Source organism: Piliocolobus tephrosceles, chromosome 10, assembly GCF_002776525.5.
Source record: "Piliocolobus tephrosceles isolate RC106 chromosome 10, ASM277652v3, whole genome shotgun sequence".
Lineage (NCBI taxonomy): Eukaryota > Metazoa > Chordata > Mammalia > Primates > Cercopithecidae > Piliocolobus > Piliocolobus tephrosceles.
This window is the reverse complement of record NC_045443.1, coordinates 50,251,718-50,275,094: the sequence shown is the minus strand read 5'-3', so window position 1 is coordinate 50,275,094 and position 23,377 is coordinate 50,251,718. Positions and strand designations below refer to the sequence as shown.

Below are 23,377 nucleotides of genomic sequence, written 5' to 3'. Positions count from 1 at the left end.
ACAGAGCCAGACTCCATCTCAAAAAAAAAAGGCTTAGTAAAAAAAGATAGAGTGGTACTAGGTGCTGCAGATGATCTGAAAGGACAAATGTTCTTGCCCTGTTGGAGTTTTTATTATAAAACAAGAGTTACTATTTGGAAGCAATGTGTTCAAGGCAATTTTGTAAATTACTTGCTAGATCACAGGGCACAGATTAATATTATCAAAAATATTACAGGAATTAAGAGAGGGGAGAAGGTGGTGTTGACTAAGCCTTAGATGGCCAAAGCTTGAAGTCAGACTAAAGCAGTGTTAGGAATCAAGAGAAAGTCAAGATTTGGCAGAAAATGGCCCACATGACAGATTTCTTGGAGATGGGGGAAATGGGGAGAAAAGCAGAAGATAGAGAAGGCCAAGCAGGTTAGAGATGACAGAAAAGGTAAACTGAGGCCAAGGTCAAGCTCTGAGCAATGTATGCTACCCCTAGACGGTGGCTGGGTGGGAGGGAAAAGCACCTCTGGAAGCCTGGCAGGACAAGAAGCCAGCCTACCTGTCAGCTGACCCCAGGCTGCAACTGGAATCTCTCTCCATCCTCCCACAGGTGGCCCCCGTGCTCAAGGAGCGCATGGTGAAGGAGGGCTCCATGATGATTGGCTACCAGCCCCACGGGCCCCGGGGTAACTTCTTCCGTGTGGTTGTGGCCAACCCTGCGCTGACTTGTGCTGATATGGACTTCCTCCTCAACGAGCTGGAGCGACTAGGCCAGGACCTGTGAGCCTTCTTCTTGCTGCCAGCCTTGATACCACCCCTCACCCGCAGAGTCACTGCATTTCCTCCCTGTGCTCTCAAGAACAGCCTTTGAGGCCGGGCACAGTGGCTCATGCCTGTAATCCCAGCATTTTGGGAGGCCGAGGCGGGTGGATCACTTGAGGTCAGGACTTCGAGACCAGCCTGGCCAATAAGGTGAAACCCTGTCTCTACTAAATATACAAAAATTAGCCGAGCATGGTGGCACGTGCCTATCATCCCAGCTACTCGGGAGGCTGAGGCAGAATTGCTTGAACCCAGGAGGTTGCAGTGAGCCGAGATCGCACCCCTGCACTCCAGGCTGGGCAACAGAACGAGACTCCATCTCAAAAAAAAAAAAAAAAAGAACAGCCTTTCTAAGCCACAGTGATCTGCACAATGTTTATATGCTTTGACCTACTAACTCTTTCTCCTAACTAAATATTTGATTTTAGGAGAGTGTTTAAATAAATTATAGTATGTCTATATGATGGAATGTTATTTTGCCATTAAAATTATGTTTACAAAGATAATTTTTATTGACATAAAAATAACTTTAATGTAATTTATGTTGAAAAAGCTGAATACAGCCAGGCGCAGTGGCTCAAGCCTGTAATCCCAGCACTTTGGGAGGCCGAGATGGGCGGACCACGAGGTCAGGAGATCGAGATCATCCTGGCTAACACGGTGAAACCTCGTCTCTACTAAAAATACAAAAAAACTAGCCGGGCGAGGTGGCAGGCGCCTGTAGTCCCAGCTACTCGGGAGGCTGAGGCAGGAGAATGGCGCAAATCCGGGAGGCGGAGCTTGCAGTGAGCTGAGATCCGGCCACTGCACTCCAGCCCGGGCGACGAGACTCCGCCTCAAAAAAAAAAAAAAAGAAAAAGCTGAATACAAGACTTTATATACAGTAATATTTGAGCTATATTCAAAAATACATAAGAAAAGACTGATAAAATGAAATATGGCAAAATGTTAATAGTTTTCCCTGGAATAGGATAATAGGCAATTTTAAAACAGACTCCTTTAAAAAAACAAAAGAAAAAAGCATAGACGCCTTTGTATGTTTTGAGCTCCTTCCCTTTTATTATGTAATGAATATGCATTACTTTTGTAATGGGAAAATAATAAAGTTAAAATTTCAACTGCATTCTTTTGGTATGTTTTTGAAATTTATGAACATTCAACCAGCCAAGCACGGTGGCTCACGTCTGTAATCCCAGCACTTTGGGAGGCCAAGGCATGAAACCCCGTCTCTACTAAAAATACAGAAATTAGCCAGGCATGATGGTGGGTGCCTGTAATCCCAGCTACTTGGAAGGCTGAGGTGGGAGAATCGCTTGAACCCAGGAAGTGGAGGTTACAGTGAGCTGAGGTCACGCCATTGCACCGTAGCCTGGGCGACAGAGCAAGACTGTCTCAAAAAATGAAGCAAAACAAAACATTCAATCAAATAATGGAGAACTTTATTTTTTTTTTTTAAACAAGATATGGCTGGGTGTGGTGGCTCAGGCCTATAATCCTAGTACTTTGTGAGGCTGAGGTGGGAGAATCGCTTGAGCCCGGGAGTTCAAGACCAGCCTGGGCAACATAGCAAGACCCATCTCTAAAAAAATTTTTTTTTTCTTTTTAAATTAGCCAGACATGATGGTGCACACCTGTGGTCTCAGCTGTTTCAGAGGAGGTGGTAAAATTGCTTGGGCCCAGGAGGTTGAGGCTGCAGTGAGCTGTGATTGCATCAGCACTGCAGCCTGAGTAACAGTGTGAGAATTTGTCTCAAAAAAGTGAAATAAAAAGATGTGTTAGAGAGGAACACTTTTTTTTCCCCTGAAAACCTTTAATGGGAGAGAAAAAGCAGAATCACCCTGTAATCAATTTTACTTTGGTGACATTGAAACAAAATGGACACGGATTGGATCTTGAGACTAGAGCCTTATGTAGTTATCAATCTTGACAAATCTTAACATGCACACAAAGATTTTTCTTCTGAAATTTAAACAATAGAAAAGTTAATGATAATGACAACTAACCAGGAACCAAACCACTGCATGTCCTGTGGTTTTCTTACTGTCTTAGATAAAAACATCCATTTAACGTTTTTTTTTTTTTTTTTGCGGGGGGGACAGTCTCGCTCTCTCACCCAGGCTGGAGTGCAGTGGCGCAATCTCAGCTCACTGCAAGCTCCGCCTCCCAGGTTCACGCCATTCTCCTGCCTCAGCCTCCCAAGTAGCTGGGACTACAGGTGCCTGCCACATGTGGCTAATTTTTTGTATTTTTAGTAGAGATGGGGTTTCACCATGTTAGCCAGGATGGTCTCGATCTCCTGACCTCGTGATCCACCCGCCTCCCAAAGTGCTGGGATTACAGGCATGAGCCACCGCGCCCAGCCAACTTTTTTTTTTTTTGAGACGGAGTTTCACTCTTGTTGCCCAAGCTGGAGTGCAATGGCATGATCTCCGCTCACTGCAACCTCTGCCTCCCGGGTTCAAGCGATTCTCCTGCCTCAGTCTACCGAGCAGCTGGGATTACAGGTGCATGCTACCATGCCTGGCTAACTTTTTGTATTTTTAGTAGAAATGGGGTTTCACCATGTTGGCCAGGCTAGTCTCGAACTCATGACCTCAAGTGATCCATCCACCTCGTCCTCCCAAAGTGCTGGGATTATAGGCGTGAGCCACTGCGCCCAGCCCATCCATTTAACATTTAAAATCCTAGCTGGTATTGTTTCTCAATCACTTTTTGGGAAAGAGACATTTAGCTACACAAATTATTAAGGACAAGTGGCAAGTCTACCAGAACTTTTTGTTATTTCCAATTCCTAAAAATATCATTTATGGAAACAGTAATGTGGCCATGTAAAAGTCATCCAAAGTTATTTGAAGAGCAAATACAGACTGTACGAACCTAGCAAAAGAACATCCAGATCTCCGACGCAATTCTTTTGACCATTTGGAGAAAAAACGCCTTTCATAAATTGCTAGTAATTCCCCTATAAAGTTGTTATTCTCATTATGAATGGTATTTTAATTTCCTCTAATAATAGAATTTTTGACACCTTCAATGTAAACTCGAAACTCTACTCTTAAAGGATTCTGTGTATCTGAAAAATGTCTCAAATATAGAAAAAAAAGTCTTATTTTCGACTCAAAGCAAGGCCAGAAAGCAAAAACAAATATAAAATCTTCAAATTCCTTGAATCATCTCCATTTGAGAAATATTTTAAAGAGAAGGCCAGAAGAACAGAACATAAAATCAGTTAATCACCAGTTTTTTTTTTCTTTCAACTTTATAAAACTGATGTTTCTCTTCCTCCTTTTCCAAAATTCAGCCTCAGAATCTCTGAATTCAATAAAGGTATACTCTACATTTTAATTATTTATTTTTGTATTTTATTTATTTATTTATTTTTGAGACGGAGTCTTGCTCTGTCGCCAGGCTGGAGTGCAGTGGCCGGATCTCAGCTCACTGCAAGCTCCTCCTCCCGGGTTTACGCCTTTCTCCTGACTCAGCCTCCCGAGTAGCTGGGACTACAGGCGCCCGCCACCTCGCCCGGCTAGTTTTTTGTATTTTTAAGTAGAGACGGGGTTTCACCGGGTTAGCCAGGATGGTCTCGATCTCCTGACCTTGTGATCCGCCCGTCTCGGCCTCCCAAAGTGCTGGGATTACAGGCTTGAGCCACCGCGCCCGGCCTTAATTATTTATTTTTGAAGTTTCTGTCTCATCTAACTGGAATGTAAGCTCTGAGAGCAGAGAGCTTACATTTTGTTACCTCCCAAAATAGTGCCTGGTACTTACGAGGTGGTTACTTTGTTGAGTGAATGGTTCATGAGCTCCGGAAACTAGCTGGTTTGCTCTCAGTCATACAACTTTTTAAAAAATAAAATAGAGACAGGGTCTGGCTATGTTGCCCAGGCTGGTCTCAAACTCCTGGGCTCAAAGCAACCCTCCAGCCTCAACCTTCCAAGGGCCAGGATTCCTGGCAGAGCCGCTGCACCCAACCGTTCACACAACTTGTAAGTGGTGGAGTCAGAAACTAAACTCAGACCATCTTACTGTGGTTCTTAACTATGGATCGGACCGGCTTCTGTTGACAGGTGTATCTAATTCATAGGTGTGTCCGTTAGGACTGTATACCTTAATAGCCTTAGTAGCCTAACCTTAATAGCATAAATTATTAACCATGTGCTGTGGATCTACTGCTTGCAGGAAGGTTGGGGCCATTCCCAGGTTTAGTCACCCATCTTGCCCTTGGCCTGGGGAAATGATATTTCCCTCAAATAGGAAAATAAAGGCATTGGAAATGCCTGAATGGGCTGAGTGGGTTGCAGTGTTAGAATGATTTTTTGTTGTCGTTTGGTTTTGATTTTAGTTTCGGTAAGAGCAAAGGAATCCAAGTATCCTAGTCTCTAGCACCTAGGGACCAGCCTCCCCTTGCCTGGGGAAGGAAGATGGTGCCCTTCACAGGGTGGAAGGCCAGGACCTGGGAAGGTAAGAAGCTGGGTGGGGTACCTATGATGTCATAGCAGCTCTCTGAGGTTGAGAGTAAGAGCCCTTTTAAGAAAGCAGATAAATCCCAGCAACTCAGGAGGCTGAGGTAGGAGAATCGCTTGAACCCGGGAGGTGGAGGTTGTGGTGAACCAAGATCGCATCATTGCAACCCAGTCTGGGTAACAAGTGCGAAACTCTGTCAAAAAAAAAAAAAAAAGTAGATAAAAGAGAACAAGCTAAAGTCAGAATTTGACTGGGCACTTGGAACTGTCCTTATACACCCTAGTCCTCATTTGGCTGTTTCTCTTCTGTTTATGTGCCTTTTAAAAACCTTTTTTATAGCATCCTTCAATAGCTCAGCTGGTACAGCAGAGGACTATAGTCAACATCTTTTTATTTTGAAATAATTTCTTTTTTTTTTTTTTTTTTTTTGAGACGGAGTCTCGCTCTGTCGCCCGGGCTGGAGTGCAGTGGCCGGATCTCAGCTCACTGCAAGCTCCGCCTCCCGGGTTTACACCATTCTCCTGCCTCAGCCTCCCGAGTAGCTGGGACTACAGGCGCCCACCACCTCGCCCGGCTAGTTTTTTTGTATTTTTTAGTAGAGACGGGGTTTCACCGGGTTGGCCAGGATGGTCTCTATCTCCTGACCTCGTGATCCGCCTGTCTCGGCCTCCCAAAGTGCTGGGATTACAGGCTTGAGCCACTGCGCCCGGCTAAATAATTTCAAACTTATAGAAAAGTTGCATTCTTGTAATTATTCTTAGTTACAGATACCTCCCATATACTCTTTACCCAGATTTATCCATTTCTCACATTTTGACAAATTTGCTTTGTCATTCTCTCTCTAAATGCATTATACTCATTTTTTTCTGAATCATTTGAGAGTCAGTGCATATATTATGACCCTTTATCTCTTAATACTATAATGCCTATTTCTCAATAGCAAGAATATTCTCTTAAATAATCACGGTACAGGTTTAGCCGGATGTGGTGGCATATGCCTGTAATCCCAGGTACTTGGGAGGCTGAGGGAGGAGAATCCCTTAAACCCTGGAGGTGGAGGTTGCAGTGAGCTGAGATCATGCCACTGCACTCCAGCCTGGGCGACAGAGTGAGACTCTGTCTCAAAAAAAAAAAATAATAATAATAATCATGGTACAGGCTAGGCAAGGTGGCTCACACTTGGAATCCCAGCGCTTTGAGAGGCTGAGGTAGGAGTATCCCTTGACTCCAGGAGTTCAAAATCAGCCTGGACAATATAGCAAGACCCTATTTCTAGAAAAACATAAAAAATAAGTTAGCCCAGCATGGTGGCATGCTCCTATAGTCCCAGCTACTCGGGAGGCTGAGGTGGGAGGATTGCTTGAGCCTAGGAGTTTGAAGCTGCAGTGAGCTATGACTGAGCCACTGCACTCCATCCTGGGTGACAGAGCAAGACCCTGTCTCTAAAATTAACAAAATATATATTATGGTACAATGATCAAATACAGGAAATTTAACATTGACATTATAAAGTTCATATTCCACCATTGTCAACTGTCCCAGTAACACCCTTGGTAGCACTTCCCCTCCAGCACAAGGCCCAGTTCCCCAGTGTGGATTGCATTTTGTTGTCATTGCTGTTTGTCTCCTTTGATCTAAAATAGTTCCTTGGCCTTTCTTTGTCATTAATGACACTGACATTTAAAAAAAAATATGGGCCAGCTATTGTATAGAATGTTCATCAATTTGTGTTTTCCTGATGTTTGCTCATGACCGGGTTTAAGTTATGCATCTGACCTGAAATACGACATAAATTGTGTTGTGTTCTTTTAAGGGGAAGCCCAAGCCAAATCCTACAATGTCTACTTGCTCCTTACTGGTGATGTTAATTTAATCAAGGTCAAACTTGCTAATGATGTTGTCTGGTTTCTCCATGATATATAGTTACTATTTTGTAACTTGTAAACTTGTAACAATTTGTAAATAATCTGTAGGGAGACGCTTTGAGATCATGCAAATAACCCTGCCCAGTTCAGCTTTCCCCACCTAGATTTAGCATTGAGGTAGGAAGCGGGACTCGATTCCAGAGGCAGGGCTTGGGCACTGGACCAAATTGAAGATTAGCTAAAACAGGAATGGGGCAGAAGCAGCTTTCCATAAGACACACACCCCCAAGTGTGCCATGTCAGTTTACCACTGCCATGGCAACAACGCCTAGGAGTTACCACCCTTTCCCATGGTAACAACCCGATGACCCAAAAGTTACTACCAATTCTCTAGAAATTTCTGCATAAACCACTCCTTAATCTACGTGTAATTAAAAGTAGGTGTGAATATGACTGCAGAGCTGCCCTAAGCTGCTACTCTCAGCACACTGCCAATGGGGTAGCCCTGCTCTGCAGAGCAGTCACAGAGCTGTAACACTGTCCCTTCAATAAGGCTGTTTTCTTCTACCCTACCACCAGATTGCCCTCTTTCCTGGGTGAAGCCACAGACCCTCATGGGCTAAGCCCTACTACGGGACTTGCCTGCCCTGCATCAGTATCCATTCATGATTTTGCCCTAGCCAACTATTTATTTATTTGTTTGTTTGTTTGTTTATTGAGATAGAGTTGCTCTGTCAACCAGGCTGCAGTGCAGTGGCGCAGTCTCGGCTCACTGTAAGCTCCGCCTCCTGGGCTCAAGTGATTCTCCTGCTTCAGCCTCCCAAATAGCTGGGACTGCGGGCGTGCACCACCATGCCCGGCTTTTTTTTTTTTTTTTTTTTTTTTTAATTTTTAGTAGAGATGGGGTTTCACCATATTGGCCAGGCTGGTCTCGAACTCTTGACTTCAAGTCATCCACCCACCTCGGCCTCCCAAAGGGCTGGGATTACAGGTGTGAGCCACTGCACCCGGCCCCTAGCCAATGTTTATCATAATGGTTGCACAATGGTGATTTTCTAACTCCAGTATTCCCTCTGTTTTTATCATTTGGCATTAGACTATAAAAAAGAGCCGTCCTCACTCCTTTTTCATTCATGTGTATTATCAATATGGACTCTGGTTTTATTCAATAGATTATAATTCATTTCGGTTCTTACTTATTTTAATCCTCAAATTATTCCAGTTTTGACCAGAGGGAGCCCCTTTAATCTGGCTTCCATGTCTTTTAAAAAATTTGTGTGTGTGTGTGTGTGAAGACAGGATCTCACGATGTTGCCCAGGCCAGTCTCCAACTCCTGGCCTTAAGTGATCCTCCCACCTTGGCCTCCCAAAGTGCTGTGACTACTGGCATGAGTCACCCGGCACTTCCATGTCTTTTGACATTATTATTATTATTTTTTTGAGACACAGTCTAGCTCTGTCACTTAGGCTGACATGCAGTGGCGCGATCTTGGCTCACTGCAACCTCTGCCTTCTGGGTTCAAACAGTTCTCCTGCCTCAGTCTCCCGAGTAGCTGGGATTACAGGTACCCGCCACCACGCCTGGCTAATTTTTTTTTTTTGCTTGTTTTTTTTTTTTTTTTTTTGAGACGGAGTCTCGCTCTGTAGCCCAGGCTGGAGTGCAGTAGCATGATCTCGGCTCACTGCAAGCTCCACCTCCCGGGTTCACGCCATTCTCCTGCCTCAGCCTCCCGAGTAGCTGGGACTACAGGCGCCCGCCACCACACCTGGCTAATTTTTTGTTTTTGTATTTTCAGTAGAGATGGTGTTTCACCGTGTTAGCCAGGATGGTCTCCATCTCCTGACCTCATGATCCGCCCGCCTCAGCCTCCCAAAGTGCTGGGATTACAGGTGTAAGACACTGCGCCTGGCCAATTTTTGTATTTTTAGTAGAGATGGGGCTTCACCATGTTGGCCAGGCTGGTCTCAAACTCCTGACCTCAAGTGATCCAACCACCTTGGCCTCCCAAAGTGCAGGCATTACAGGTGTGAGCCACCGCACCCGGCCAACATTACTTTTTTTTTTTTTTTTTTTTTTCCCAGCACTGCCTTATTTCCTGGCACAACAAAAATGTTTCAGGCTAATCTTTCTCCTTGTCTGCCCCAGTCTTGAGATCAACCAGGTCTTCAGAAAGCTGATTCCTTTTAGCAGAGAACAGTATTTAGAAAATACAAGCTAGGCACCAGATGTGTTCATTGCTACTGAGTATGTTCGGTACTTTTAAAATTTAAACTAACATCCTTTTGGATCTCCCAACCCATCTTAGCTATGCTAAGGGAAATGACGGGCCATAGCCTAAAAAGGAAGTGATGTTTCCCTGGGACTCGAAGAGGAGCCGCAGGGAGAGTGGCCGATAACAGAGGGGGAGAGGAGGGGGATGAGGCACAGAGCTGCGGTGCCTGATTGATCCACCCTCTTTTCTTTTTTTTTTTTTAAGGAGCCTCACTCTGTCGCCCAGGCTGGAGTGCGGTGGCGCAATCTTGGCTCACTACAACTTCCACCTCCTGGGTTCAAGTGATTCTCTTGCCTCAGCCTCCCAAGTAGCTGGGACTACAGGCATGTGCCACCATGCCCGGCTACCTTTTTGCATTTTTAGTAGAGATGGGGTTTCACCGTGTTAGCCAGCATGGTTCTGATCTCGTGATCTGCCCGCCTCAGCCTCCCAAAATGCTGGGATTACAGGCATGAGCCACTGTGCTCAGCTGACCCACCCTCCTTTCTAGAGTTTTAAAATGTCAAGTGGAGGAAATTGGAGGTTGGGTTTTTTGTTTGTTTGTTTGTTGAGACCGAGTTTCACTGTTGTTGCCCAGGCTGGAGTGCAGTGTCCTTGGTTCACCGCAACCTCCGCCTCCCGGGTTCAAGTGATTCTCCTGCCTCAGCCTTCCTGAGTAGCTGGGATTACAGGCATGTGCCACCACGCCCAGCTAATTTTCTATTTTTAGTAGAGACAGAGTTTCTCCATGTTGGTCAGGCTGGTGTTGAACTCCTGACCTCAGATGACCCGCCCGCCTCAGCCTCACAAAGTGCTGGGATTTCAGGTGTGAGCCACCGCACCGGGCTGGAGGTTGGGTTTTGTATAAAGATGGCAGTGTTTTCACAACCCCTGATTTAGCATTAGCATTACAAGTTTCATAGAATTATGGCCCATGGAGTTGACAGGCCGGCACAAGTACTTCTCTGGTATAATATTGGCCTTTAGGCAACTTTTCAACACGTAGTTTACAAGTAAGGCAGCTGAGGCTGCACAAAGCTAAGGTTCTTGACAAGGTCACAAAAGTGTCTGTTTCTTAAGCAAAAGATGTATTTTATTCCAAAGAGGAAAACGGTTTGTTTCTATAAACCACCAGGCGAGGTGGCTCACGTCTGTAATTGCAGCACTTTGGGAGCCCGAGGTGGCTCACGCCTGTAATCACAGCACTTTGGGAGGCCGAAACGGGTGGATCACTTGAAGCCAGGAGTTCGAGACCAGCCTAGCCAATATGGTAAAACCCCGTCTCTACTATAAATACAAAAATTAGCCTAGATCGTGCCACTGTGCTCCAGCCTGGGTGGCAAAACAAATCAAGACAAAACACCCCAAAAAACACCACTTTTACGCCAGGTGCGGTGGCTCACGCCTGTAATCACGGCCCTTTGGGAGGCGGAGGTAGGTAGATCACCTGAGGTCGGGAGTTCAAGACCAGCCTGACGAACATGGTGAAACCCCATCTCTACTAAAAATACAAAATTAGCCGGGCGTGGTGGCACATGCCTATAATTGCAGCTACTCAGGAGGCCGAGGCAGGAGAATCGCTTGAACCCGGACCGCAGAAGTTGCAGTGAGCTGAGATCATGCCATTGCACTCCAGCCTGGGCAACAAGAGCGAAACTCTGTGTCATAACACCCGTCCGCCTTTTTATTTCTTTTTTTTTTTTTTTTTTTTGCTTTTTTTTAGAGAAAGGGTCTTGCTTTGTTACCCTGGCTGGAGTGCAGTGACACAATCATAGCCCACTGCTGCCTCCAACTCCTGGGCTCAAGCAATCCTCCCACCACAGACTCCCAAGTACCTCTAGGACTATAGCTGAATGCTACCAGGTCCAGCTAACATTTCTTCTTCTTTTTTTTTTTTGTGTGAGACAGAGTCTCGCTCTGTCACCCAGGCTGGAGTGCAGTGGCCGGATCTCAGCTCACTGCAAGCTCCGCCTCCCGGGTTCATGCCATTCTCCTGCCTCAGCCTCCGGAGTTGCTGGGACTACAGGCGCCCGCCACCTCGCCTGGCTAGTTTTTTTCTATTTTTTTTTTAGTAGAGACGGGGTTTCACCGTGTTAGCCAGGATGGTCTTGATCTCCTGACCTCGTGATCCGCCCGTCTCGGCCTCCCAAGGTGCTGGGATTACAGGCTTGAGCCACCGCGCCCGGCCTGCTAACATTTCTTTATTTCATCCCAACAAATGCAATCATTCTGTATTTTCTTTTCTAGGCAACTTTGTCAGCTCTTCAGATCCAGTTTCCACATAGGGTCCAGTCAGTCTGATGACCCACTTTTGAAAATATTCCTGGACCTTTTCTCAGCTGCCGCGAAGGTGCTCGGTTCTTCCGAGGAAGCTAAGGCCGCGTTGGGGTGAGGCCCTCACTTCTTCCGGCGACTAGCACCGCGTCCGGCAGCGCCAGCCCCACACTTGGCCTCCGTCTCCGAGCTCGTCTGCATCTACTCGGCCCTCATTCTGCACGACGATGAGGTGACCGTCACGGAGGATAAGATCAATGCCCTCATTAAAGCAGCCGGTGTGAATGTTGAACCTTTTTGGCCTGGATTGTTTGCAAAGGCCCTGGCCAATGTCAACATTGGGAGCCTCATCTGCAATAGGGGCTGGTGGACCTGCTCCAGCAGCTAGTGCTGCACCAGCAGGAGGTCCTGCCCCCTCCACTGCTGCTGCTCCAGCTGAGGAGAAGAAAGTGGAAGCAAAGAAAGAAGAATCCGAGGAGTCTGATGATGACATGGGCTTTGGTCTTTTTGACTAAATCTCTTTTATAACGTGTTCAATAAAAAGCTGAACTTTAAAAAAAAAAAAAAGAAAATATTCCTGCAGTTCACTTTTAGCAAATTCTCCAGTGCCAACATAATTAGCTCGCACACTTTCTTAATTTGTAGCATGTTATTTTTAGCTTTTCTTATAACAACATACATTTTTAAGTTAGCTCAGGAGTTGAAGTGTTTTTTAATGTCAAATGGAGGTGGTTTGGGTGCTGTTCCCATCTACCAGGGTAAATAGACTTGAGGATTATGTACAGCAGGTATTGACACTGAGATTTTCTCTAGGGGAAGATTTTAAATTACAAATTTGATTTCTTTAATAGATTATGGCTATTCAGGGCCAGGTGCGGTGGCTCATGCCTGTAATCCCAGCACTTTGGGAGGCTGAGGCGGGCAGATCACGAGGTCAGGAGATTGAGACCTTCCTGCCTAACATGGTACTAAAAAGTACAAAAAATTAGCCGGGCGTGTTGGCGGGCACCTGTAGTCCCAGCTACTTGGGAGGCTGAGGCAGGAGAATGGCATGAACCTGGGAGGCGGAGCTTGCAGTGAGCCAAGATCACGCCATTGCACTCCAGCCTGGCCGAAAGGCGAGACTCTGTCTCAAAGAAAAAAAAAATAAAGATAATGGCTATTTAGGACTATTTCTTCTTGAGTAAACTTTGGTAGTTTTTGTCTGTTAAGAAATTTGTTTTGGCAGCCGGGAGCGGTGGCTCATGCCTGTTGTCCCAGAACTTTGGGAGGCTGAGATGTGTGGATTGCTTTGAGCTCAGTAGTTTGAGACCAGCCTGGGCAACATGGTAAAACGTCATCTCTACAAAAAAAAAAAAAATTATATATATTTTTTATTTGTGTATATATATATATATATTTATATATCTGTGTGTGTGTGTGTGTGTATAATTAGTCAGGCTTTGGTGGCTTATGACTGTAATCCTAGCAACACGGGAGGCTGAGGCTGGAGAATCACTTGAGCCCAGGAAACAGGGTTGCAGTGAGCTGAGATCACGTCATTGCACTTCAGCGTAGGTGACAGCGTGAGATCCTATTTCAAAAAAAAAAGAAAGAAATTTATTTTGGGGATACTGCCTATGAGGTAGCCCTGTTCCATAAGAAGCAGTTAAAAAAAAATCTGTTTCTTTTCTTTCTTTTTTTTTTTGAGATGGGGTCTCACTCTGTCTCCCAGGCTGGTCTCAAACTCCTGGGCTCAGGCGATTCTTCCATCTCAGCTTCCTGAGTACCTGAGACTATGGGAGCGTGCTGTCATGCCTGGCTTTTTTTTTTTTTTTTTTTTAGAAATGGGGTCTCACTTTGTTGCCCAGTCTCCAACTTCTGGCCTTAAGCGATCCTACCCCTTCACTCTCCCAGGAGCTGAGATTACAGGCATGAGCCACCAAACCTGTCCAGAAATTTGTCTATTTCATCTAAGTTTCGGGATTTATTGACATAAACTTGTTTCCTTATTATGCTTTTAGTTCTATAGAACCTATATTGTCCTTTTTCTCATTTCTGATATTAATTATTTGTGTTTTCTCCCTTTTTTTTCCTGTTCATTTTAGTGAGAGGTTTATTGCTATGATGGCAATTTTTTTTTTTTTTTTTTGTAGGGATGATGTGTTTTATTTATTTAAAAAAATTTTTTTTTTTTGAGATGGAGTCTTGTCTGTTGCCCAGGCTGGAGTGCAGTGGCATGATCTCAGCTCACTGCAACCTGTGCCTCCTGGGTTCAAGCAATTCCCCAGCTTCTGCCTCCTAAGTAGCTGGGACTGCAGGCTCATGCCACCACACCCGGCTAATTTTTGTATTTTGTTTTAGTAGAGATGGGGTTTCACTGTGCTGGCCAGGTTGGTTTTGAACTTCTGACCTCAAGTGATCTGCCCACCTCAGCCTCCCAAAGCACTGGGATTACAGGCGTGAGCCACCATGCCTGGCCTGGGATGGTGTTTTGCTATGTTGGCCAGGCTGGGTTCAAATTAACCTCCTGCCTCAGCTTCCCAAAGTTCTGGGATTAAGGACATGAGCCCTCATGTCTGGCCTGTGATGGCTGATGTTATATATCAACTGGCCTAGGTTAGAGAGCTGGTAGATATTATTTCTGGGTGTGTCTGTGAGGCTGTCTCTAGAAGAACTTGCATTTGAATTGGTGGACTGAGGAAAGAAGATCCATCCTCATCAATGTGCAGGCATCATCCAATCACTGAGGGCTCAATAGAACAAAAAGGTGAAGAAAGGGCACATTCTTTCTCATCTTGAGCTTGGTCATCAATCTTACGCCCTTGATGCTCACCCAAGGACACTGGAGGTCCTGGTTCTCAGGACTTTGGACTCTGAGATTACACTATTTCCTGCCCTGGTTCTCAGGCCTTTGGCCTCAGACTGGGAGCTATGCCACTGGCTGCCCTAGTTCTCATGCCCTTGGACTCTGATTGAATAATACCCCTAGCTTTCCTGATTCTCCAGCTTACAAATGGCATATCATGGGAATTCTTGACCTCCATAACTGTGCAAGCCAATTCTCATGATAAATCTCTTATATATTTACATATATCCTAATGGTTCTGTTTCTCTGGAGAATCCTGACTAATGCAATTGCAATTGATCTTCTCAAAGAACCAGCCTTGGTTTCACTGAGTGTCTTCATTGTTATCTACTTAATTGATTTCTGCTTTAATCTACTATTTCCTTTATTCTGCTTATTTTGAGTATAATCTCCTCTTCTTTTCTAGTTTGTTAAGGTGGAAGCTGAGGACATTGGTTTTAGATTTTTCTTCTTTTCTACTATAGGCATTCAGTGCTGTAAATTTCTAAGTACTGCTTCAGGTTTTTTTCTTCTTCTTTAAAAATTTTTGGCCGGGCGTGGTGGCTTACACCTGTAATCCCAGCACTTTGAGAGGCTGAGGCAGGCAGATCATGAGGTCAGGAGATCAAGACCATCCTGGCGAAACTACTAAAAATACAAAAAAAATTAGCCAGGTGGTGGTGGGCGCCTGTAGTCCCAGCTACTCGGGAGGCTGAGGCAGGAGAATGGTGTGAACCCAGGAGGCGGAGGTTGCAGTGAGCCGAGACCATGCCACTGCACTCAAGCTGAGGCAACAGAGGGAGACTGTCTCAAAAAAATTTTTTTTTTCTTTTTCTTTGTTTTTTTTTTTACATTTTTAGTAGAAATGAAGTTTTATCATGTTGGCCAGGCTGGTCTCAAACCTCTGGGTTCAAGTGATCTGCCTACCCAGGCCTCCCAAAGTGCTGGGATTACAGGTATGAGCCACCACTCCTGGCCCAACTTCAGTTTTATCCCATAAATTTTATCTCATACATTTTGATATGTTGTCTTTATTTTCATTTGGTTCAAAATACTTTTTATTTTCTCTTCTAATTTCTTTGATTTATGGGTTATTTAGAAGTGTGTTCTTCAGATTCCAAATATTTGGGAACTGTCCAGATATATTTCTGTTATTGTTTGTTTGTTTGTTTTGAGACAGGTTCTCACTCTGTCACTGAGGCTGGAGTACAGCGGTGTGATTTTGGCTCACTGCAACCTCAACCTCCAGCGCTCAAGCGATTCTCCCACCTCAGCCTCCCGAGTAGTTGAGACTACAGGTGTGCACTGCCATTCCCAGCTAATTTTAAATAACTCAGCCCTGCCTCTACAAAAAATACAAAAATTAACCAAGCATGGTGGTGCATACCTGTCGTCAAACTCCTGACCTCAAGCAATCTGCCTGCCTTGGCCTCCCGAAGTGCCGGGATTACAAGTGTGAGCCACCGTGCCCAGCTTCTGTTGTTGATTTCTAATTTAAACCATTTTGGTCAGAAAACACACTTTGTATAATTTGCATCCTTTTTTTTTTTTTTTTTAGACGGAGTCTCGCTCTGTTGCCCAGGCTGGAGTGTAGTGGCCGCATCTCAGCTCACTGCAAGCTCTGCCTCCCGGGTTTATGCCATTCTCCTGCCTCAGCCTCCGGAGTAGCTGGGACTACAGGCGCCCACCACCTCGCCCGGCTAGTTTTTTGTATTTTTTAGTAGAGACGGGGTTTCACCATGTTAGCCAGGATGGTGTCGATCTCCTGACCTCGTGATCCGCCCGTCTCGGCCTCCCAAAGTGCTGGGATTACAGGCTTGAGCCACCGCGCCCGGCCAATTTGCATCCTTTTACATTCATTGAGAAGTGTCTTATTGCCCAGAATGTGCTACCAAATAAGAGTATGATATGAAAATCAGATAATGACGTTACAAGAAATCTACAGACCAATATCCACCATGATACGGATACAAAAATCCTTAAAACAGTTGTAGCAAATTGAATCTAACAGTGTAGAAAAACATACATCATGACTAAGTGGAGTTTACCCTAGGAATTCAATGTTGGTTTAATTTTTAAAACTTAATCAATGTAATTCAATATATTGTAACTCAGAGAAAATTACCAAGGTGAGTCTCAATCATTTTAAGAGGTTTATTTGTCAAGGCTAAGGACATACCCTGGAAAAAGAATACAGAAATATAGGAAAAATCTGTGGTCCGTGCCTCTTTCTGAAGACAGTCTGGGGATCTCAATATTTGAAGGGGAAATAGTGGATATTGGGGGAAGGAGGAAGAAAGAAAAAAGGGAGGGTAGATAAAAGAGGCAAGCGGTTGTTTTCTTTTGAGTCTTTGATGAGCATTCACTGAATACACATTTTACATGTGGGAGGGTGGAGGGATAGTCACTTGGATGTTTGTCTCATGCTCAGTGAATCTGCATTTTTACATAAGATAAACATAGGGCAGAGGAAGCAGTCAGGTGTGCATTTGTCTCAGATGAGCAGAGGAATGACTTTTTTATTCTGTCCTTTGTCTCATTCCTGTGAAGATCAACTATCAAGGTACATTGTTAGGGTGCATTTCAACAGAGCGGTTTTAGGGGAAAGGTCTTGGGGCCTACAAAGAATTTCCTTGCAGGTAAATTGTGAGCAAGGTATGTAGCTTTTTTTTTTTTTAATAGTAAATTGAATTTTTTTTTTTTTTTTTTGAGACGGAGTTTTACTCTGTCGCCCAGGCTGGAGTGCAGTGGCCGGATCTCAGCTCACTGCAAGCTCTGCCTCCCCAGTTTATGCCATTCTCCTGCCTCAGCCTCCTGAGTAGCTGAGACTACAGGCGCCCGCCACCGCACCCGGCTAGTTTTTTTGTATTTTTTAGTAGAGACGGGGTTTCACCGTGTTAGCCAGGATGGTCTCGATCTCCTGACCTTGTGATCCGCCGGTCTCGGCCTCCCAAAGTGCTGGGATTACAGGCTTGAGCCACCACGCCCGGCCGTAAATTGGATTTTTAATTGGCAATACTGTTTATTTTTTTCAATTATACTTCATGTTCTAGGGTACATGTGCACAACATACAGGTTTGTTACATATGTATACATGTGCCATGTTGGTGTGCTGCACCCATTAACTCGTCATTTACATTAGGTATATCTCCTAATGCTATCCCTCCCCCCTGCCCCCACCCCACAATAGGCCCCGGTGCGTGATGTTCCCCTTCCTGTGTCCAAGTGTTCTCATTGTTCAGTTTCCACCTATGAGTGAGAGCATGCAGTGTTTGGTTTTCTGTTCTTGCGATAGTTTGCTGAGAATGATGGCTTCCAGCTGCATCCATGTCCCTACAAAGTCTCGCTTTGTCGCCCAGGCTGGAATGCAGGTGGCACGATCTTGGCAATCTTGGCTCACTGCAAACTCCGCCTCCAGGGTTCACGCCATTCTCCTGCCTCAGCCTCCCGAGTAGCTGGTACTACAGGCGCCCACCACCACGCCTGGCTAAATTTTTTGTATTTTTTTGGTAGAGACGGGGTTTCACCGTGTTAGCCAGGAAGGTCTTGATCTCCTGACCTTGTGATCCACCCACCTTGGCCTCCCAAAGTGCTGGGATTACAGGCGTAAGCCACCGTGCCCAGCGTTTTTTTTTTCTTTTTTTTTTTTGAGACAGAGTCTTGCTCTGTTGCCCAGGCTGGAGTGCAGTGGCACAATCTCGGCTCACATCCACCTCCCGGGTTCAAGAGATTCTCCTGCCTCAGCCTCCTTTGTAGCTGGGATTACAGGCGCCCACCACCACGCCTGGCCAATGTTTGTATTTTTAGTAGATATGGGGTTTCACCATGTTGGCCAGGCTGGTCTCAAACTCCTGACCTCTGAAAGTGCTGGGATTACAGGCATGAGCCACAGCGCCCGGCCAGTATGTAGCTTCTAAAATCTTTGTAACTCTCTTATTTAGGAACAAAATGGGAGACAGGTTTGCCTGACCCAATTCCCAGCTTGACTTTTCCCTTTGGCATAGTGTGTTTGGCGTCCTAAGATTTATTTTCCTTTCAGAATATTAACAGACTAAAAACTAAAAACTGCATTATCCTCTCAATAGATGCAGAAAAGACATTTAATACAATCCAATATCCATTCCTTTTTTTTTTTGATGTGGAGTCTTGCTCTGTCACCCAGGCTGGAGTGCAGTGTCATGATCTCGGCTCACTGCAACCTCCCGGGTTCAAGTGATTCTCCTGAGTAGCTGGGGTTACAGACACGTGCCACCACACGTGGCTGATTTTTGTATTTTTGGTAGAGATGTGGTTTCACCATGTTGGCCAGGCTGGTCTACGAACTCCTGACTTCAGGTGATCCACCCACCTCGGCCTCCCAAAGTGCTGGGATTACAGGTGTAAGCCACTGCGCCCAGCCCCAGTATCCATTCTTAATGTAGGTTGAGCATTCGTAATCCAAAATCCAAACTCTGAAATGCTCTGACATTTGAAACTTATTTGTTTTCTTATCATACCCCAACTGGTCTGAAAATCTGAAACTTTTGGAGTAGAGATGACTCAAAGGAAATGCTTATTGTAGCATTTCAGAATTCTGATTTTCTGATTAGGGATGCTCACATAAAGTATAATGTGCCAGGCGTGGTGGCTCAAGCCTGTAATCCCAGCACTTTGGGAGGCCGAGACGGGCGGATCACGAGGTCAGGAGATCGAGACCATCCTGGCTAACACGGTGAAACCCTGTCTCTACTAAAAAATACAAAAACTAGCTGGGCGAGGTGGCGGGCGCCTGTAGTCTCAGCTACTCGGGAGGCTGAGGCAGGAGAATGGCGTAAACCCGGAAAGTGGAGCTTGCAGTGAGCTGAGATCCGGCCACTGCACTCCAGTCCGGGAGACAGAGCAAGACTCTGCCTCAAAAAATACATAAATAAATAAATAAAGTATAATGTAAATATTCCAAAGTCCAAAAAAATGTCTGAAATCCAAAACACTTCTGGTCCCAAGCATTTTGGATAAGAAATATTAAACATGTAAAAACATTTAGCTGGCCAGGAGGTGGCTCACACCTGTAATCCCAGCACTTTGGGAGGCTGAGGTGGGAGGATCACTTGAGACAAGGAGTTCAAGACCAGCCTGGACAATGTGGTGAGATCTCATCTCTATCAAAAAAATTTTTTTTTAATTAACAGTGTGTGGTGGTATAAGTCTGTAGTCCCAGCTACTCTGGGGGCTAAGATGGGAGGATTGCTTGAGCCCAGGAGGTCAAGGCCTATGCTATTGCTATTGTAGCTACTGTTGCACTACTATAGTAGCTATTGTTGCTATAGTAGCTATTGTTGCACTACTGCACTCCAGTCTGGGCAACAGAGCAGCACTCTGTCTTAAAAAAAAAAAATTCAGCTGACTAGGAATAGAAAGCATGAAGAATTTGGCCTTGCCCAAGGAAAGGCCTGGCTGTTGTCCCTGGTTCCCGAGAGGTAGCCTCTAAACCCATGGAATTCCCAAAGTGGTAAAATATCTCTCAAGTTGGGCACTGTGGTGTGCACCCAGCTACTCAGGATGCTGAGGTGGGAGGATCACTTGAGCCCAGAAGTTTGAGGCTGCAGTAAGCTCTGATCACATCACTGCACTTCAGCCTGGGTGACAGACTGAGACCCTGTCTCTTAAAAAAAAAAGATATATATATATCTTTGTTATTCATGTGGGCCCCTAAGATTATATCTGATAGTTTATGCTAATGAGGTGAATCAAGATGGGCTCCTTGATGGATCTCACCATGGTACCGTCCTAACTTCCAGGGATAGGGGAGGGAGATGGGAGACTGAGTTCAACCACCATCATGCTTGTATAATGAAAACTCCAATAAAAACTCTGGACACTGAAGTTAGGATGGGCTTCCTGGATTTGCAATACTCCATGTGTACTTTCACACATCAATGCTGAGAGGATAACATCTCCTGATGACAATGAAAGCTTTGCATTTGGAATCCTCCTAGACTCTGCTCTATGTGCCCCTTCCCATGGCTGATTTTAGAGTATCCTTTCCCTGGAATAAACTGTGACCATGAGAATAATAGGTAGCTTTCACTGAGTTCTGTCACTTCTTTTTTTTTTTTTTGAAATGGAGTCTTACTTTGTCGCCCAGGCTGGAGTGCAATGGCACCATCTCAGGTCACTGCTCCGCCTCCGGGTTCAAGCAATTTTCCTGCCTCAGCCTCCTGAGTAGCTGGGACTACAGGCATGTGCCACGACGCCCAGCTAATGTTTGTGTTTTTATCAGAGATGGGATTTCACCATGTTGGCCAGGCTGGTCTCGAACTCCTGAAGAAGAAAAATCTAAAACTGCCTTGGCCTCCCAAAGTGCTGGGATTACAGGTGTGAGCCACCACATCTGGCCTAAGTTCTGTCACTTCTTCAGTGAATTATTTGACCGGAGGGTGGTTTTGAGAAAACCCCAAACTTGCAGCTGCTATCAGAAGTAAGGACAGTATTGTGGAGGACTGGGTTTGGCTAACTTGGGGGTAGAAGGCAACTTTCTCAATGTCATGGGAGCATATAAAAAACAATCATCTCCAACTGTAAACATCTATATTTGAAAAGTAGAAAGATCTCAAATCAATTAACTAACCTTCTACCCTAAGACACTGGAAAAAGAGCAAACTAAACCTAAAGCAAGAAGAATGAAAGAAAAACATATATTAGAGTTTAAATTAATGAAACAGGCAACAGAAAAACACTAAAGAAAATCAACAAAATGAATAGTTGGTCCTTTGAAAAGATCAACAAGGCTAGACTGATTAAGACAAAAACAGAGAAAGGCTGGGTATGGTGGCTCACATCTGTAATCCCAGTCCTCTGGGAGGCTGAGGTGGGAAGACCACTTAAGGCCAGGAGTTCAAGACCAGCCTGGGTGTGCTCTCTTTGGCAGCACATATACTAAAATTGGAACAATACAGAGAGGATTAGCATGGCCCCTGCACAAGGATAATGTGTAAACTTTTGAAGTGTTCCATATTTTTTAAAATTTCAAAATTAAGAAAATATATATGTATATGTCTAAATTATAAAATTTAAAATATATATATACCTGTAAAAAAGTATATATATATAAAAATTATAACATTAAAATATGTATATATATTTGGGAGGCCAAGGCAGGTGGATTACTTGGTGGAGTTTGAGACCAGCCTGGCCAACATAGTGAAACATGGTCTCTAATAAAAATACAAAAAAAAAGGCTGGGCACAGTGGCTCATGCCTGTAATCCTAGCACTTTGGGAGGCCGAGGCTGGCGAGGTCAGGAGATTGAGACCATCCTGGCTAACACGGTGAAACCCTGTCTCCACTAAAAATACAAAAAATTAGCCAGGCGTGGTGGCGGGCGCCTGTAGTCCCAGCTACTTGGGAGGCTGAGGCAGGAGAATGGTGTGAACCCTGGAGGCAGAGCTTGCAGTGAGCCGAGATCGTGCCACTGCACTCCAGCCTGGGTGACAGAGTGAGACTCTGTCTCAAAAAAACAAAAAAAAAAACAAAAAAACAAAAAAAAATTAGCCGGATGTGGTGACACATGCTTGCAATTCCAGCTACTCTGGAGGCTGAGGTGGGAAGATCACTTGAATACACACACACACACACACACACACACACACACACACACATATATATATATAGAGAGAGAGAGAGACTCTATCACTCCAAAAAAATGAAAAAAAAAAAAAATTAGCCAGTTATGATGACATGTACCTGTAGTCCTAGCTACCTGGGAGGCTGAGGCAGGAGGATTGCTTGAGTCCAGGAGTTCAAGTTTACCGTGAGCTACAATCACACTACCGCACTCCAGCCTGAGTGACAGAATGAGATCCTGTCTCTCTAAAACAAGAACAGAAACAAAAAACGGAGAAGACTCAAATTATACTAAACTCAGGAATGAAAGAGGGAGCATTACTACTGAACTTTCAAAAATAAGGAAGGTTATAAGAGAATACTATAAATGACTATGCCAACAAATTAGGTACCTTAGATGAAATAGACAAATACCTAGAAAACCACAAACTACTGAAATTGATTCAAGGAGAAATATAAATTCTGAATAGACCTATAATAAACAGAGAAAGAGTAATTGGATTAGTAATCTAAAAGCATTTCACAAAGAAAAGTGAAGACTTTAATGGTGAATTCTACAAAACATTAAAAACTTACCACCAATTCTTCACAAACTCTTCCAAAAAACAAGAGAGAATTCTTCTAAACTCATCCTATGAGGGCAGTATTAATCTTGATACCAAAATAAGGCAAAAACATCAGAAGAAAACTATATACCAATATGTCTTATGAATTTAGATGCAAAAATCCTGAACTAGCAAACCAAATTCAGCAACATATAAAAAGGGTTGGCCAGACACAGTGGCTTACACCTGTAATCCCAGCACTTTGGGAGGCCAAGGCAGGTGGATCATGAGATCAGTAGATCAAGACCATCCTGCCCAACATGGTGAAACCCTGTCTCGACTAAAAATACAAAAAAATTAGCTGGGTGTGGTGGTGCGTGCCTGTACTCCCAGCTACTAGGGAGGCTGAGGCAGGAGAATCACTTGAACCCAGGAGGCAGAGGTTGCAGTGAGCTGAGATCATGCCACTACACTCCAGCCTGGCAACAGAGCAAGAGTCTGTCTCAAAAAAAAAAAAAAGAGTTACATACCATGACAAAATAGGATTTGTCTCAGAAATGCAAGGTTGGTTTGACATCCAAAATCAATTAATGTACTATGCCATATCAATAGAATAGAGGACAAAAAACACATTTCAATGTGGTCTGTTGATGACCTCAATACACACAGCCTGGCCGAGACGGTGAAATCCTGTCTCTACTAAAAATACAAAAAAAACAAATTAGCTGGACATGGTGATGAGCACCTGTAATCCCA

At 44.6% G+C, this 23,377-nt stretch overlaps 1 protein-coding gene, 1 non-coding gene and 1 pseudogene across 14 annotated transcripts in view; all 3 read left to right on the top strand.

Moving 5' to 3' along the window:
* CSAD (cysteine sulfinic acid decarboxylase) overlaps positions 1-1,476 on the top strand; it is a 31,288-nt gene extending 29,812 nt beyond the window's left edge. For all 12 annotated transcript variants that reach the window (XR_004229170.1, XR_004229169.1, XM_023211003.3 and 9 more), the window contains one exon: positions 581-1,476. Coding sequence is in view for 10 of the 12 variants with exons in the window: in XM_023211003.3 (XP_023066771.2) it covers positions 581-754 (174 nt within the window). In the remaining 2 variants the exon portion in view is untranslated. The remainder of the gene's footprint in view (positions 1-580) is intronic.
* A 10,289-nt stretch (positions 1,477-11,765) lies between these two features.
* LOC111533315 lies at positions 11,766-12,214 on the top strand (annotated as a pseudogene). Its single transcript, XR_004229153.1, has one exon. The product of XR_004229153.1 is annotated as a 60S acidic ribosomal protein P1 pseudogene (transcript).
* A 9,151-nt stretch (positions 12,215-21,365) lies between these two features.
* On the top strand, positions 21,366-21,472 carry LOC111534137. The gene has a single exon (XR_002729036.1). It is a non-coding gene; the product is annotated as a U6 spliceosomal RNA (small nuclear RNA).
* The last annotated feature ends 1,905 nt before the right edge of the window (positions 21,473-23,377 follow it).